The 19,905-nt window shown below is 31.3% G+C and overlaps 1 protein-coding gene across 1 annotated transcript in view; it reads left to right on the top strand.

Moving 5' to 3' along the window:
- The first annotated feature begins 252 nt into the window (after nt 1–252).
- The window catches only part of LOC107447734 (monocarboxylate transporter 10), a 62,394-nt gene continuing 42,741 nt past the window's right edge, over nt 253–19,905 (top strand). The window contains exon 1 of the mRNA XM_043049973.2: nt 253–1,149. Within this exon, the coding sequence (XP_042905907.1) occupies nt 873–1,149 (277 nt within the window). The 5' untranslated portion in view covers nt 253–872. The remainder of the gene's footprint in view (nt 1,150–19,905) is intronic.

Below are 19,905 nucleotides of genomic sequence, written 5' to 3'. Positions count from 1 at the left end.
ACAAGATAATAAGGCAGATTTTTAGTGTCATACAGATAATTCGCTGTTAGCAGTGAGAAAATTATGCTGCGGTCAACAGCTCTTACTATTCTGAAACATCTGTTGTTTTGAAATTTTTTGTCGTTTTGTTTCTATTTCGTGCCAAATATTCGTATTAGCAACCGTCTGTTAGCAGATAACCTCATTTTAGTGATCAATATATCGTCACCATGTGAGAGTGGAAAGAAAAAAAACTATAGCAGGTGCTGCCATCTACACCCAGTGAAATTGTTTATAAGCGTTGCATCATTTCCCTTCTCCATCAATTTCTAAAAATAATCATCCAAGGAGAAAGAAGGGAGAGCGACCTATCCAAAATTTCTTTCTAGGCGAGACAAAATGTTGAAACCGAATAGATTTTGTCTATCCACAAACAACTGAAAGTTTGTATAATTCGAATGTGCATCGATCGTAGTGCGATTCCTTCCGGTATTTTATCGTCTGCTTCGAAAACTAATGTCCTTGGATTTCGATTCGCTTTCACCCATCGAGGGCACGAGACAGGGATAGTTCTATTCTAATCACTCGCGTTGAGTGACAGACGATCTGATTGCGGAACTTTTAATTTCCCTCGTTTTCAGCATTCTTCTTCGCCCAACGTTCGAAGTGACGTTCGAAATCTTCCTCTTTTTCACACCGGTATCTTCTTTTTTTGTAGAAAGATCATGACAGAATTACTGCTGAATAAGGAAAGAGTGATAAAAAACAACAAAAATACATCATCTTATTAACGTTGAAAGCCTCCGAATAATTTGACAAATTGCTTTGTTTTCATTTGCCAAAGGATTTATATAAACTCTTCCATATATCTGAGAGTTCACTTTATCTGAAGAATGGGAAAGTCCGGTGCAAACAGTCCAGCCAAGCCCGATGTGAGGAATCAATTGCTGGGCAAAGATTCTGAAACACTACCTGTTCCGAAACTAGAACCCACCCCCAAAACTAACAGAGTTTTTCAACCCCCAGATGGGGGATGGGGGTGGGTTGTCTGCTTAGCATCATTTTGGACAAATGGAACTATTTTTGGAATAATGAACTGTTTTGGAGTTTTATATGTAAAACTACTGGAAAAATTTAGAGATTCTCATGCTGAAGCGGCATTCGTCACTTGTAAGTATCATTTGTTCGATTTTTATGTTTGTTTTCTCCATTTAATTAATTAAATGTTTAACTGATTAATGTTTTTAAAAAATCCAATTTTAATAGAAAGTGCAGAGATTTATTTATCGACAATATCAATCTTCATCTATCGAAAGGAACCTCTAGAAGATAGAATCAAATTAACAAGTCTTATATACTAGTGAATTAGTATTTAATATTTACAGTGGTAGTTACGCCACAAAAGTAATATTGCAATGGAAGGGGAGAAAAACAATATCGGGTTTTCTGATTATAAACAAGTAGTTATTGAAGTGGTTAAAATAGGCATTAGTTGTTGTTTATGACTATATTTTAATTAAAACTAATTATTAATCCAAATGGTTTACTCACTTTCAATTAATCAATTTTTATAAATCAATCAAGAACTAATCAAAACAATCCTATGTGTAGTGGAAGCTATATTGGTAAAACTGTTAACTGAAGAAAATTATCGTGATGCATTATGTAATACGGATAATTAACGCTTAATATAAGTTATAGTTAGTAATGTAAATAATTTAATCATAATAATAATTATAATTTAACTTTGAATAAATGATAATATCAACTATCGTAGGGTAGTGAAAAACAATGCTTTGAAGAAATAAAAAAAAGAACTATTTAATAATTGCAGAAGTTTGTTTTCCCCAATGCCTATTGTAAGCAGGTATATTGCTGTACATTTATCGTTCCTATGACTTTCAGTTTATATTTAGCAAATTTAGTAAAATTAAAGTCCTTATCTTAGCATATTTTGAATTAATTTCTGAAAGTAAAAATATGCGGCAAAATAAATAAATAAACTGATTGAGGTTAAAAAAGTAAAACTAGGTTAAAAAAAACTCCTCTAACTTTAGAGCGAAAAATGGAATACAAAACTTAGCTCTGAAAATAAATTCTCGCATAAAAAAACTTGAAAAAAAATATATAGGTAGGAAAAAATGGTTGTAAACTAGAAACTGTTCAGAGAAAACTGAGGGGGAAAAGTGAAATGCATAATTAAAAAATAATTAGAAGTTATTATTTGAACTAATAATATTATCTTTTGTTACTTTCGAGGACCAGTCGCCAAGGATAATAATAAAATAAAAATAACTACAGTTTAAATGCCTTACACTCGATGATTCTAAACTATGCAATCGATGATTTTAAATCGATGATTCTAAACTATGCAATATCATCTTGCTGTGAAGAATTAATTATCTGGGTTTAAAGTTGAATGGACAAGAAACTTAAATGTTTCAAAAGTTATTAAGCTTTTTTAAAAATCGCCAATTTGGTGACTAATTTTCCACTTACACTTCCTGACCAAATTATTTGACGCACTATAAGATTCTATGTAAAATCTTAATTATCAGGTGATACTATAGTTTTATTGTTTTTATGTGACTGAAACCGGTTTGCACTTGCTTATGTTCTTGTATCAATTATTTAACAGTGTAATGCAATGCGTTAAAAATAAATACAAATAAGAAGGATATTAAAGTCTCGTGCAAAATATGTTATTATTAAAACACTACAGTGCGTCTAACAAAGGTCTAATTATTATAATATATTAATATAATACCTGATATAATAAATATTCTATATATATAATATATCGTCTAATTTATCCAATGGTCGAATTTATGTTATATATCGTCTAATTTATCCAATGGTCTAATTTACGTTATATATCGTCTAATTTATCCAATCGTCGAATTTATCGTCTAATTTATCCAATCGTCGAATTTATGTTATATATTGTCTAATTTATCCAATCGTCGAATTTATGTTATATATCGTCTAATTTATCCAATGGTCGAATTTATGTTATCAGGGGTCTGTCCAGGCCGAATTTACTACCGTTTAGCGGTACCTTCACAAATTCAACTTTAGGAAAAACGGTAGTTTCACAAATTCAATTTTAGGAAAAACGGTAGTTTCACAAAAGACTTTTTCCTAAAATTTTATTTTTGTATCCCATAAGAAATTATAAATCCATACTTCTGTGTTGATTTTTAAATATAATTTTTAATTATTCACAAATTATGTCTAAATTTTCACAAAATAGGTACCTTTCAGAAAAACCTAGACAGACCCCTGGTTATATATCGTCTAATTTAACCAATTAATGCACGAACTTAAGATCAAACCGGTTTAAGTTTCGTCAAAACAATACAGCTGTATAGTATCACCGGGTAATAAAGATTTTACATAGAATCTTACAGTGTATCTAATAGTTTAGCCATGGACTGTAATTTGTTTTTATGCAAGTACTTCATTCCAGTTATTTTACTGGTACTAAGCAAAATCCGCAAAATAGACATTTCAGATATTAATTAATAAATAAGGTATTTTCCATTACATGTCATTTTTCTCATTTATAATTTTACTTTAGGTCCCGCTTTTTCTTCTCTCTCCTTGCACGCTAACAGATTTTTATTTTATTATTATTATTTTTTAATGCAATGCCGTTCTTGACACTATAACCCATCGAAATACGAACATTTTATTGATCTTTAAAGGTGGTTACTTTTTTTAGGGATAATGCATCTCTCTTACTATTAATTTTGATTTAATAGAGGTATGACTTTAATATAGAAGTGATTTTATTTATTTGAGCTTTAATCCTGCTTCTTGCCTGGGCCAATAGGCCATGCGCATAATTCAGTTAAAAAACAAGGTTTATCATAACGTTTGTCTGAGTTGAATAACTATGTAATTAATGTTTGCTTGAATTATAAGAATCATATACCATACACATAAGAGCCACAATGGCTCTGGGGATAGAGCGTTCTCCTTCCAATGAGGTGAACCGGGTTCGAATCCCAGCGATGGCTGGTGGAAACAAATTTAGCATCTGGCTCGCACCGATCACAGTACCGACGTGAAATAACCTCAGTGGTCGACGGATCCTGAATTAGAGTCCATTTGCAGTCAGGCTAACCATGGGACGTTATCGTGGTCTTCTCCTCCATGTAACGCAATGCAGGTTAATTCCATCAAAAAGTCCTCCACGAAGGCAAATTTCTCCCAATACTTGATCCAGGCGCGCAGGTCGTCGGGCTGGGAACCATCGCCTGCATCAAAATTGTAATGGTATGTCTTCGGATCAACCTCTAGGATATTTCTCGGACCGTCGCCAATAGCTCATTGTCCAGCTCTAGTGCGACGTAAATAAAGTACCTGCCTTGTTAAGAATTACTTACCGTATTTTTTTTCCATCTAGTGTGTCACATGGTTAATCATGTGGTAACATTTAACCATTGTTCAGGAAAACTACGTAATTTTTGCAGTTAACTACAACTACAACTACTTAATTACAAATGTAGTTAACTGCAACTACAACTACTTTTTTTTTAAATCTAGTGACTACAAGCTACTCTGGAATTTAGTAAGTACTTCACTACTTTAAGGAGGAGAACTTTGCTGGAAAACTTAATTTACACGTGTGCCTCAAACTGGTTTTGAATAAGAAATTGGTTCACATTGAATATAAGGGGAAAATTAAGATATATTTATTCATGTTTTCATGAGCCAGTTTGCTATTCTAAAAAAAAAAAATCTTTTTTTGAATTTGTTGATTTCATCTTCAATTTTTTAAGCCTTTTTCTAGAGCGAATTTTTAATTTTCAGAATAGCGAAATTATCAAATAACTTGCAATTTTTTAATGCTCTTCAGGGGTCTGTTTAGAAGAAATTTGGGTCCGTCAACGGACCCTTCACAAAATATCTTTTCATAAAAACGGACCCTTCACAAAATATTTTAACTTCAAAACGGACCCTTCACAAAATAATTTATCTTTTAATCGGACCCTTCACAAATTTGTTTGTCTTCATTATCGTTTTGTTAATCGACTAAACCCTTCCCAGGGCAGAAAACAAGAAAGATGGATGTAAACGAACTAAGTTTTGTCTTCGGCAGACGATTTTTCCATTATTCGACCGAAATGAATTTTCTGCGTTCAGCAGTATAGGCTAAATACCAAGTATTTGTATTCTAATTTAGAAGCAGCAATTGCTGTTTATTTTTGAAAATTTAATTTTTTTAATTATAATTTTACAGTGCCGAGCATAATCTTGTATCTATTTACAATTTAAAAACTCATTGAAAAAGTGTTTTGTAATAACCGGACCCTATTTGCACAAATTCATAAAAGCGGACCCTGGTTGAAAGAATGTGAGTAATTTTTCCACAATTTCACGAAAAACGGACCCTTCACAAAATGTCTGGACAGACCCCTGCTCTTTTATTTCCTCTAAGAATTTAAGTGCATCGAAAATACGTCCACTTCCTTTAAAATAACGTCAATGTTTCAAGAGTGTGCATTCGCATGTGAGAGCGTAACCAAAGTTATTAACTATTTATTTTTCGTAATGGTTAGTTTAAGTATTAGTTACACGTGTTTTTAAATACGTAATTTCTGTTACATTTTCATTGCATCTATTGTCGGACCCGCAAAGATTCTTCCTCATCAAATTCGAAAAATAAAGTTGTTTCAGAACAATACGATAAAGTTGTGTTTCTAAACTAACGTTAAAAGTAGTCGCCAGGAATCGCTACAAACTACTGATTTTTTGCATTGCGCTACTCGCTACATTACTTTTTTTTTAAAAAAAAAGTAGCACACTACATTACAAACTACGAAAAAAAGTAGCGACTACGGTATTTCTCTACTTGTAGTGCTATACTTCCGAATACTGCATTTAACCAATGAACATTTAAGGAGCAAGACCAAGACTTGGATTTACCAAGTTTAAAAGAACTCCAATAGATGGTCTTTGAGCTGCAATGGCTTAGGAGATAGAGCGTTCGCCTTCCTATGAGGTGAACCGGGCTCGAATCCCAGCTATATCTGGTCGATACGAATTCCGCATCCGGCTTGCACCGACCACAGTGCTGACGTGAAATATCCTTAGTGGTAGACGGATCACGATCATCTCCTTGCCGTCAGGCTAACCAAGGGAGATTCTCGTGGTCTTCCTCTCCATGTAACGGAAATACGGGTTAGTAACACCAAAAAGTCCTCCACGAAGGCAAATTTCTCCCAGGACTTGATCCAGGAGTTCCCTTGTCTTCTGGATTGGATTCAAAATTACAAGGCTACGGAGTTGAACATTGGTAGCCGTAAACTGAAAATTCGGTCGTTTGTTTAACGACTATTATAAAATAAAATAAAATGGACGATCTTTGTTTTTAAGAATGTATCCAAAATAATTTGTTCAGTACTTCATTTGTGTTTTCTAAATAAAATAAGAGACATTGAATTTTCGTAACTATGCCGAACGGTCAAGCAAAATTTACCAAATAATAAACATTTTTGGGAGGTCAGGTCACAGTGACCTCCCGTGTCCTCCCATATCGACGCCCCTGATAAGGATAGAGTATACTTTATGCTACGCAATAATAATTAAGAAAAAATACGTGGATAAAGCATAAATATAGGTGCAATGTCTTAAACACAAGTGTGATAGTTTTAAGTACATTCCTAATATTCTTAAAACTATCACACTTGTATGGTAAGATTTAAGTTTCCCTCTTAATTTTAACACAATTTTACATTTTTCAAATTTTGAATAATTTGATGCTAAAGAGGCTTATTTTATTTAATTAAATTTAAAAAAAAAGGAATTTTAAAAATTTGTCAAATTAAGATTCCTGATTCTTTTTTTTTTAAAGTAAATAAAACATTCATTCTACTGTTAATATAGTGGTGCATAGATATATTGATGCATCGTTATTTATCAATATATCCATCAATATATCAGATGTATTGATACATTTTACATATTTTTAATATAGGGAGTAGTGCATTACTAGATTTGTATTTTAAAAAAATGGAATTAATATTTGAGAATTAATCAACATCTCAAATGTTTATAAATAAATTGCAAACATCAAATAGATTCTTATTTTATATTAGCAAATACAGATGGACGTTTCACTAAAAAATAAAATTGTGTAATTGTTATGAGGAGAAAAATTAAGAAATCAGAAAATTAAGAAATTAGAAATTCTATTAAAAAAATATTAGTGACAATCATGCATGCATTTGAAATAAGTAGACAAATTATTAATTAAATATTGAACAATACTTTATAAAACTTATATTATTATATTTATATATATTTCAGTATTTTGTAGAGGAATGCAATTTCTTACAATTATTGTTTATAAATAGAATATAAAATTTAAAATATAAAATCTTCGTCAGGAACTGTACTCGATAAAATTAAATATGGTTGGTAGGTACTTTATTTATGTCGCACTAGAGCTTCACAATGGGCTATTGGCGACGGACTAGCAATCATTCCTAAGAACGATCCGAAGACATGCCATCACAATTCAATTTTGATCCTCCACAGAGGGGATGACTCATCCGTTTTGGTAGCACGACGACCTGCGCGTAAAGTCGAGCACTTTACGGTAGAACAGTTTAACCAGGACCGATACCGAACACTTTCGGTTCTTACGCAGGCTGATCAAAGTGGTCACCCACCCGCTTACTGACAGCAGCCAGTGACGCTTTTCGATGTTTCGCTTTTGTATTAGCTTAGATAATAAAAATAATCTGCAAATTTTTTTCGATACCAAATTCGGATAAGCATTATACAACAGTTTTTATAATCTAGTTTGTAATTTTGAACACAATCCAGAAGACAAGGGAACTCCAAGATCAAATATTAGGAGAAATTTGCCTTCGTGGAGAACTTTTTAATGGAACCAACCCTCATTTGTGTTATATGGTGAAGAAATACGCGAAAGCCTCCCACGGTTAACCTGACTGAAAAGGGACTCTAAGCTATGATTTGTCTAACACTGAAGATATTTTTCGTCTGCACTGTCATCCATGAGAGCCGGGTGCAGAATTTGTATCGATCAGTTATGGCTGGGATTTGAACGCGGCTCACCTCATTGGGAGGTGAACGCTCTATCCCCTGAGCCACCACGACTTTAACCGAATGTTTAAAAATTAATTCTCAATGAAATTGCAAAATGGCATCATTCTCTTCTGATGATCATCTGTTAGAAAAAAAAGAAAGAAAAAATCGAATCGCTATCTAAATAACAATGTAAATAGCTGATATATAAATAGCTGATTTGTAAGTTGAAAAAAATTGGAGGTTTTGTGGCAGAATTTTTACGAGCTATCTGCGACAAAAATCCTCAGCACTAATATTGTTCTTCAAGATACTTTTAATAAAAACAAACATATATGTTACTAATTTAAAATAACAAAAGTGCTATGTTTACAAAAAACTATAAAAAGATATTTTTTAATTGGGCGTGTAATAATTTTTTATTCTAATATTATGGGTGATATTCTTACATTTTATTGGGGGGGGGGAGAACGCACACCTTTGCATTTTGTAAATAATCATCACAATGAAAAAATATAAATAAATCATAAAATCCGTAGTAGTAATTGCAGAAAAAAGATCACAAATAATATTGTATAAAAAAATATCTGATTTAAAATTATGGAGAAATCACTAGCAATAACGACCAAAAATTCGATAGAATTATTGCCTTAAAATGTAAGTACTCAAATGCAAAATTCGAATTTTCCATATTGTTTGAAATGTAACGGGATATTTAAAACCCACATGGGAAAATCAATATCAATAACTGCTAAAAATACAACTATCGAAACATGACATCAATTTACGATACTATTGCGCAAATTGAGTACTTCAAAAAGTTATTATTTAAATGCATGATTCAAATATTGCGTGTAAATTTCTGAAGATAAGAAAAGTATTTTTTTTCCTACTTTTCAAAAGAAAAATTTTTCTGCAAGAGCTCTGTGACGTTCTGCGACAATGTCGTCGTGTCACTGCGATTCTTTTTACATATTTCCTTCTAATATATTCGAAGGTCTTTTAATATATTTCGAAGAAAAAATTTATATTTCTATTTCCCACCAACTGAAAACAAACTTAAGTGGCGATTTTAAATTATGATCGGAATATGGAATGAGGACATAGACTTCAACGTTGAAGGTGTATTTTTCATATTTGTGTTTTTCAAAAAAGATGTTTTGATTGTGTTTTTCTGGCGTCTTCTAGGCAGGTGAAGGTCGCTGCCAACTGCGTTCTCGCTTAAATAAAAATTAGGATTCCACAACATATACTATTTTCTTCATTGATATATTGTTGTAATTTTTAAAGTAAATGCGACACTTTTATTAAATAATTTAAATCTCTCGAGAAACGAAAAAAAAAATTTTTTCTTCTTCTTTTAAACGAGATTAAATAACTTTTCCGGGGTGGACCCTCACGGAACAATTTGGGTATGTTAATCAGCCTTTCTCAAAAATGTTATTGTTAAGAAGCCTCAAAGGTCAACATCTTTGATTTTAGGTCAAATTTTGATTTTTTTTTCTCTTCTTTTTTTTAATTTTTTATTTTCTTTTAATATAACAAATTTTTTATGATGTAATATTTATTCAACAGCATAATTCTTTATTAAAAAAAAGTGGAAAATTAAAGGGTCGTTTAAATAGATGGGGAGAAATATTTTTGATCATTCTTGATCATTCTTAGAACTTCAATGGATTCTTCCTCGAGAACTTAAAAGTAATAAAACTAAGCGCCTGGCAATTTTGAGTCAGTCATTTAAAATGACTCATTTATCAGTTTTTAGATTTTTCTTTTAATTGTAGTTTTATTATATTTTAAACTGATTAAAACCGATTTGTATGTTGCTATAAAATTATATAACGTCATTCGCACAAAAACGGAGATATTTAAGAGATATCTCAAAACAGACAAATGTAAAATATTAATCTCCTTTTCTTTCTTAAAAAAAAAAAGGCTTATTGGAGAATTTATTTGTTTTATCAATCAAGAAGAAATTAATGGAGAATCTAAAATAACCTTTATCTCAAATTTCGATATCGGCTTTGCATTTTACGTGTGTCAGAAGATACTTTTGAACAGGGAAAATCTCCATCGTTAGTTTATTTGTGAAAAATAAATAAAAGGAATTAAATACCTATTTAGAATTTTCTCTCACCACACTTCGACACTTGAGTTCTAATTATTAATATTTTACTTATTTATTTATTTTAATGTCAATTAAAAGTGCGGGATAAGAGATTCAGAACTAAAATTGTTAAAAGATAAGTTGCCGAAATACTCGAAACCTTTCTTTTAAAAAAATTTGTTTATTACAAAGTCTTAAGTTAACTTGTTGAAACGGCGCCAATCGCATTATGTAAGCAAACGGTGTTTAATCAATTGACTTACAGTTTAAGGCGTAAAACTTTTACAGTTCTCCACAAACTTGTTTATAATTTGAAGCAACAATCAACAATGGTTGATAAGCGAAGTGCTTTCGAATAAATAAAGCATGTTTACGTACTAGAGGAAGAAAAAATAAAAGAAAACTAGGAAGAAAAAAGTTTGTTTTATTTTCAAATTTCCAGAAAAAATGCTATTTATGGATATTTAAAACGCATGGGGAGTTAAATACATATGCATTATAAAAAAACAACATTTATATTGTTTTCCTATTGAAAATTCTCTAAAAATTCTTAATTTATCTCATCATTTTTATTTACTTCGTCTCATGCAATTGTATAATGCATGAAAAATAAAAAAGTCATCAGATATACTACAGCCCCTGTCCGAATTATTAGACGCACTATAAGATTCTATGTAAAATCCTAATTATCAGGTGATACTAACTATTCAGCTTCATTGTTTTTACTAGACTGAAACCGGTTTGCACTTGCTTACGTTAGTGTATCATTTGGTTAAATTAGACGATATATAATATAAATTCGACGATTGGATAAATTAGACGATATATTATATAAATATAGAATATTTATTATATCAGGTAGCTCAAAATTATCTGGGGGTTTCCCACTAGTTTCATTTTGTTCTTACTGTCCGGTTATAAGGTAGCGTCATTTGCAATACTACAGAATAAAATTTCTGGAAAACCCCTGATCATTTTTAGGTCTATTTTGAGCTAAAAGTTTCGAGCAACTTTGTATGTAGTTTTTCTACTTTTTAAAAATAGAAAAACTACTTACAAAATTCCTCGAAACTTTTTACATTTTTAAGATATTTAAACAAAAACTTTTTTTTATTAGTTGCTAAATACGATTATTATACAAAATTATGAAAAAAAGTTAAAAAATTTTTTGATTATACTTTCGATCTACTGTCACGTAACTACCACTATAAATATTAAATACCAATTTACTGGTATATAAGACATTTTAACTTGATTCTACCTAGAGATACCTTTTGATACATGAAGGTTGACGTAGTCGGTAATTAGATCCCCTCAGTGGAGACCTCCGGAAGTGAAATGAACTCGTCAACATCGATGGATGGTCCACATTAAACAGTTGATTTGCTTAAAATATAACGTTNAAAAAAAAAAATCCTGTGAAGTAAATAAAAGTCTCCCGGTTAATAAAACTTTTCAAGTTAATTTGTTGCAATCGTCATGAGAATGAGACGTAATATGGGAAAGATTCGCTATTTTGGGCTCATGTGGGATATTGCGGGAAAAAATAAATCGGATTAGTGACCATCAAGTCATGTCCTCCCTTTTCTTTGCTCTATGACTAGGACTCAATGATCCGAATCGTTCCTGAAAGATTGAATTTTTTAAAAAAAAGTAATGTATTTAAAATTCAATTTCTCATGAACTATTTGACCGATTTCGTTCAAATGTTGTATTTTCAAAATTTTTCCGACTATTATTAAATGAAATTATGAAAAATGATAAATAGTTATTTTTAAAAAAATGTTTTTGTGTAGAAAATTTTTCTTGAATAATCGAATTTTATAATTGCGTGCTAAAAATTTTTCGATTCGCTTAAAACGGATGTAACGAAATACTCAAAAAGTAAAATTGACATTAAGATCTCCAAACTTTGGACCGCTCTCTTTGGACCAAACTTTAAGGACCATATTTTTCAGATAGCGGCTGCTCACTATATTTTGAAGATCAAAATTCTAAATCCGACGAAAAAAAGGAGGTTTATTCAGAGAAAGTACATTTTTGTGTCTGATTTCGTAACTTTAAATATTGTCTGCATTAATTAATTAGCATATTTGAGTTCACCCGCTCGAAATATTAAACCATCCTAGATTTTAAACATTAAATTAAGAGTCAAACATTAAATCAAAAGTCAGAAAAACTCTTTTTTTTTTCTTTTTTTTTTTTTTTTTTTTTTTNTTTTTTTTTTTTTTTTTTTTTTTTTTAAAGCATTGTACATTTAAGCACTCCTGAGTTTCGCAGCTCACTCTCTTGATATTTCAGTTTGCAATTCTTTGTTAACATCGTGAAAAGGATATTCCATTGGTCTTTACAACGTACGCATTAGTGTTTTACATTATATTATATTATATTATATTATATTATATTACATTACATTACATTACATTACATTATATTACATTACATTACATTACATTATATTATATTATATTATATTATATTATATTATATTATATTATATTACATTACATTACATTACATTACATTACATTANTATATATGAAAATATTTATGCGATTTGTATTTAAAAAAACTCTTTTGTCAAAATTTGCCAAGGAAGCATAATACCTTCAAATACTTAACAATTCTTTTTCATTTAAGTAAAGCATACTTGGAAAACTCAAAAGAGTCATAACTTTCTTCGATTGTGTTGAAAACAATAGAATGATTCAGGGAGGTTAAAGAAATTTCTGAAAATCGTCATAAATCTGTGATCTGTAAAATAAAGAACTTTTGACATTAAATTATATTTATTGTTTCTTTGCCGTAAACAAGGAAATACACCTTTCCTATTTAAATATATCCTGAAAATAATGGCTACAACATATTTCATAAGTGTGTTCGTTTCAGGCTATGAAATAAAACCTGATAGGTCATTTTTATAACTGTTAGCCATCGACCTACAGTCCCAAGCCAAATTATTAGACGCATTATAAGATTCTATGTAAAATCTTAATTATCAGGTGATACTATACAGCATTATTGTTTTTACGCTACTGAAACCGGTTTGCACTTGTTTACGTTGGTGTATTAATTGGTTAAATTAGACGATATGTAATATAAATTCGATGATTGGCTAAATTAGACGATACATTACATGAATATAGAATATATACTATATCAGGTATTATATTAGTATATTATAATAATTAGACCAATTTATTAGACGCACTGTGGTTTTTTTAATAATGACATGTTTTGCACGAGTTTATAGGCAATACTTTTATATTTAAACATACATGTAATGGGTTTTTATTCAGGAGATTTTTTATATACTTCCTATTTGTATTTATATTTAACGTATTGCATGACAATGTTAACCCATTGATACAGGAACGCAAGCAAGTGCAAACCGGTTTCAGTAGTGTAAAAACAATAAAGCTGTTATAATATCACCTGATAATTAAGATTTTACAAAGAATCTTATAATGCGACTAATAATTTGTCTAGGGACTACTGTATATTCTAATGTGAATATGAAGAAGAGCTATTAGTTTGCCAAAATGAGACGCTTTAGTGGTTTAGATTTTTAACGTTTAAAAAATTATACCGTATTGTTTAAACTCGTAAAATTTGCAAAACATATTTTATTTTCACTAGGGAGCAAGCCCGATGACTGCATCGCAGTAATTGCTGCTTCTTGGCAGTTGAAATTATTCAACTAAAATTATATGAACTTAAAAAAATTTTCATGCGACCTTTCCTGACTTTTGCGTATTTCACCATACCTCGAGAACTTTTTAAGCGAATTGAATTTTTTAAACACAATAATATAATTCATTTGTCTAAAAATTCAACATGTAAAAAATAATTTTTGATACACATTTGATATTTTATCTGTAAACAGTCGGGAGAAAATTTGAATTGTAAAAGTATGCAAATTTTTTACATAGCTTTAAAGTATGTAATTTTATGAGCAAAATACAGCATTTGATAGAAATCCTTCGAATAGTTCCTCAGAGATCTGATGTTTAAAAAGACGTATGTTTAAAATTTGATTTCTCAAGAACTATTCGATCGATTTCGCGAAGCTCGCCGAATTTTTTTTCCAGTCGGCTACATTTCTGTTATTCCAGTTATTATTTCCATTCAACTACATTTCCATATTTCCAGTTATTATTTTCAGTCGACTACATTTCCATACTTCTTGATATTGTTTAGAGTCGACTGCATTTCCATATTTCCAGTTATTATTTTCAGTCGACAACATTTCCATGCTTCTTGATAGTGTTTAGAGTCGACTGCATTTCCATATTTCCAGTTATTATTTCCAGTCGACTACATTGCCGTACTTCCTGTTATTATATTCAGTTGACTGCATTTCCGTATTTCTATTTATTATTTCCAGTCGACTACATTTCCATGCTTCTTGATATTGTTTAGAGTCGACTGCATTTCCATATTTCCAGTTATTACTTCCATTCAACTACATTTCCACATTTCCAGTTATTATTTCCAGTCGACAACATTTCCATGCTTCTTGATATTGTTTAGACTCGACTGCATTTCCATATTTCCAGTTATTATTTCCAGTCGACTACATTTCCATACTTCTCGGTATTGCTTAGAGTCGACTGCATTTCCATATTTCCAGTTGTTATTTCCAGTCGATTACATTGCCGTACTTCCTGTTATTATATCCAGTTGACTGCATTTCCGTATTTCCATTTATTATTTCCAGTCGACTACATTTCCGTATTTATCGTTATTATTTCTAGTCGACTACTTTTCCATATTTCCATTTATTATTTCCAGTCGGCTGCATTTCATATTTACTGTTCTTATTTCAAGTCGACTACATCTCCATCTTTCCTGTTATTATTTCCTGTTATTATTTCCAGTCGACTGCATTTCCATATTTACCGTTATTATTGCATTTCCATATTTCCAGTCATCCACATTTTCAGTTTTGTCACATTAAATTACTTTCTTTAAAATTATGGAAAATTTGTATACCTTACAATTCAAATATTTTTTTAGACTAACATTGAATAAGTTAGTCTAAATGCGGGAAATGATGAAAAATACTTAATAATTATTTTTTGTGTTTAATTATTATTGGAAAAAAAGAATTTTATAATAGTGAGGAAATCACAAGAAAGAATGTTAATTGAATAAGATGTTACGAATATTATGTCGAAATGATGGATAAAGAAATGTTTTGCAGGGAAACAATAAATTTATAAATCTTTTTCAAGAAAAAAAAAATCCTTTAAAAATCTTTTTCAAAACCAAAAAGAAATCCTGATTGTCACGTGATTAATCTTCCCAATCAGAAAACAGGATTTGTTGAGAAATCGATGCATATTTTTGCACTATATATGAATGAAAAAAAATTAAATTAAAATAATTGTTATACTTTTATTTTTTTAGCACGTTGAATGCCATGGGGGTTACTGGTCACCGGTACTGAGTTTGTTCGTAGCTCCACGGGGGTCACCGGTGACCCATGAAGCCAAAATTATTAGAAACACATAATTCGAGTAAATTTTTAATGCTTTTAATTTTTTTAAATATTATTATCGTAATTAAAATGGTTTGAAGAAATTAATGCAATACAGAACACACAAAAAATCACTTTGGTCAGACGGGCAAGCCTTGTAAAATTAGCGTGGCATTCAACGTGTTAAATAAGCCTTCATTCCTGGTCTTTACATGCGCGCGAGCTTAATTTGCCAATTGAATCTTTCATTAATTTTAAATGTTCTTCTTGATTTATGTCTAATGGTTGCATGATATACAATAGGGGGGGGGGATATTTTTTTTTCTTCATGCATCACTAAACAGGAAACTCGTATAATCAGTGCAAAAAAATGAATGAAAAGATATCGTAAACGTATCTTTTATGTTTCGGAAGAAAGATTTTTACAATTGCTTGGAAATGTTCCAAACCAAATCAGTCTCTTCGTCATTCGTGTGCCACACCTACCTCCATACCTGTACCCGTGACGTCTATCCAAAGTCCCTACGAGTTAATCACGTAATTAAACAGTTATTTAAGTGACACGAACGTGGCATGTCCCTTATGACGACGATGAAGTGAGGAAGATTAATTTTCATCAAAGGAAAAACATATTTGCATAAACGTAAGTCCAAGTACAAAATAAGTTCTGATTATTTGCACATTCTTAATATATATACACTGGTGTCAGATATTGAGAGAATTTGCGGACTTGGTCGATTATCTCTAGAACTAATGGACCGATTTTAATGAAATTTGATAGGTACATACATTGATACAATACAAAACAAATAATTATTCAACAATTGTAATACACACTCGTAGCACACGTTGGAGACGTATTATATAATATTACCGTCGACTTTTAGCGTCGACTCGCAGTAAAATGTCGACTTTCACCCATGAATGTCAACAATATCATAGTCGCATTGGTAAATCTCCGAAATATTTGTTATATCCGATTTCATATTAATTTATTCGTTGATATTATTATATTTATTCCATATTTTAATATCTGCTGAAGATAGATTAGGAGAAACATCAGCATTCGAAGCAACGGTTAAATGCATACTAGACAGTGGCACTTGTCCTTAAAAAACATTGATGTGGGGCATACCGGGCAAATGTATGCCGGGTAGTGGAACTTAGCTAGTATAGATTTCAAACATTTACCAAAGCGACTATGTGACTGCCAACATTCGCCGGTGGAACTCAACAACTCATATATATATATATATAATATTCAACCAGTTAACAAGCTAACTGATTCGAGTTTGCGATTATCTAAGTAAAACTCCGTATCTTTTGCATTTTGAACACAACCCAGAAGATAAAGACGCTTTTGGATCAAGCATTGAGGTAAACTAGTTTTCGTAGTGGACTTTGTTTGGGAACTAACCCTCATTTGCGCTATGTAATGAAGAAAACCTCGAAAATCTCTCACGATTAACCTGATGGTAGGAGATTTTTATCTGTGATCCATCTACGACTGATGTAACGAATCAAGATATATTGAAGAAACAATTTTTTTTTCTCATAAAAACACATTTAATTGATACCACACGTCAACAAAGCAAAAATTAATAAAAATATCCAAAACGGGTTAATATAAATCTTAAATACAAACAAAAATATATATCTCCAAACCAATCAACTAATTGGACACGTCATGACGTCATTAGGTCTATGACGTTAGCACCAGCTAATCTTTATCAGTAATTATGGAGTATGAAAGTTGAGTTACAAAGTTTCTCTACATAACTTTAAATGTTAATTACCGTTAAGTTAAGAGCCGTGTAGGGCATCGAATTTATCGAAATATAATTATTTCTTGTCTACTTTTTTTACTTAACTTAGATTTATTGTTTGTTTATGCATTTTATTGTAACGGTGATATATTTTTTGTTTTGTGTACCAGACAACTTCGATGCATAATAAGTTCGTTTATGTTCTACTTGGCTTCATGCCTTTCCTTGTGTATAGTTAGTAGTAGAATTGAAATCTTTGAGAAAGAATATAGACTGTGTTAGATAAGAGAATCGGTACTTGACAGGCTTGGTTTACTCGAAAAAGAAGGGAAAGAACGGTTGATGACGTAAACAAATGCCGCGTTTCAACAACCAATCATGATCGAGGTACCCACTCTACGTCACTTGCAGGCATCTCGTACATGTTTTTTTAATTCATGCTTATATTAGCCATATATTTTTAAGATTTTATACTGGGTATACTTTACGTCAGCACTGTGGGTCGGTGAATTTGAATCGATCAGCCATCGTTGGAATTTGAACCTGGTTCGCCTTATTGGTTGACGAGTGATCTATCCCCTGAGCCATCGCGTCTCATATTTTAGAACAGAGTTTATATTATTGTAACCAGAGTTGTACAAAATCTTGGTCAGAAAGTCACGGTGGATCGAGGAATTGAGAGAACGCCTGCCAATAAGGTCATATCCCGGTTATTATATAATATTATGAGCATATATTAATATTAAAGGACCTACAAGTTTTAAGGATAATAAACTGGAGAACCTTGGCTAAGGGAAGAATGTCTTGGCGTAGGCTTGTTGAGAAGGCCAAGGCCCATCCCGGGCTGTCGCGCCAATGAGAAGATGATGAGAATATATTAATATTAAATATTACCATCATGATGCAGTGATAGCGTGCTGTAAATTTTGAATAAAAGATTGAACGTTTTCAAGTCTTGAAATATTTAACATAAAACGATAGATTTTCCGAAGTTTTAAGACTGTTTTTCAAATTCATCACTTGATATAACGGTTGTATAATTTTTTAAAATTAAAAATTGATATTAAATGTGCAAGACCTTTCACAAAATATAGTAAACAATACAAGAGTCTTTTCTAAAATGAATTTTAAGAAACAAGCGGGATATAAAGTAATCTTCTGAGTAATATAAAATATTTATAATAAATCAATATCTTTCATGATAATTAAAAAAAAGGAAAAGAAACTTACTTGGAGTGGCAATCTGGTCACGACAAGGCAAAACCATTTTTTGACCCCTATTTGTTATAATTTAGACTTCCCTGTAGCCGGTGGTGACCGTTAATATTGCTTAAGGGAAAAATAATAAATTAAATTGTTTTGGATGAAATATTGATTGATCATTTTGATCATAAGTATTAAATAATCAAGCCCACAATGGCTCAGGGGATAGAGCATTCGCCTGCCAATGACGTGAACCGGGTTCGAATCCCAGCGATGGTTGGTCGATATGAATTCTGCATCCGGCTCGTACCTACCACAGTGCTGACGTAAAATATCCTCAGTGGTAGACCGGGTCATGGGTTGGAGTCTCCTTGCCGTCAGGCTAACCACGGGAGGTTCTCGTGGTTTTCCTCTCTATATAACGCAAATACGGGTTAGTTCCATCGAAAAGTCCTCCACTAAGGCAAATTTCTCAAAATAATTGATCCAGGAGTTCCCTTGTCTTCATGATTGGGATCAAAATTACAAGGCTGCGGATTTGAACATTAGAAGTCGTAAACTCAAAAAAATTACGTCGGTTTTCAACGACAGTTATTAAAATAAAGTAAAAAATGATCAAAGCCCGTAATATTTTTATCAACACAGATTAAGGTAAATGAAGGACCCTTCTTCCCCATTCGTGTTAATGTAGATGTTTGCGAGGGTAAAAATGCATTTTTAAGATAGCAAAAAAAGGTTTATTTTCACGCAGCAAAAATCTTTTAATGTAAACCTAAAAAGGTTTTTATGAGGATTACGTGTAAACCTTCTAACCTTGAAATGAGATCTCTGATAATCTGCTCTATTCTACCCACATTACTCTAATCCAAAACTTTGGAAAACAAACTTTTATATAAAAACCTGAAAATCATGGTTGTCTTAGGGTTTTCAAGCGAGAAAAAAATCCTTGAATAAAGCTGTCTTAAGGTGAAAATAATCTTAAATTTAGGTAATTATGAGGCTTCTTTTCGCAACGTCTTGTATACTTAGCTACCTAAGTGATCTTTTTCAAAAAAGCTTTAAAAATAATTTTTAATCCTTTTTAGTTTGTAATTGCAATATTTTTGCTTTATTGAAAAAAGGTTTTTAGAACAAACATTTTTGTGACAATAAAATGAAAATTCCGAAACAAGGTTGCCGTAAGGTTTACATGATTTCTGGATTTGTATTTCTAAAATTCGAATGGGTGAAAAACTTCTAAACATTGGAATTAAATCTCATGTTTGGAATGAATTGTTTACACACATCGTGAAAGTAGCGTTGAT

The sequence above is a fragment of the Parasteatoda tepidariorum genome, chromosome 5 (assembly GCF_043381705.1).
Source record: "Parasteatoda tepidariorum isolate YZ-2023 chromosome 5, CAS_Ptep_4.0, whole genome shotgun sequence".
Taxonomy (NCBI): Eukaryota; Metazoa; Arthropoda; class Arachnida; order Araneae; family Theridiidae; genus Parasteatoda; species Parasteatoda tepidariorum.
Note: the sequence above shows the minus strand (reverse complement) of the source record. Positions and strands in the feature narration are given on the sequence as shown.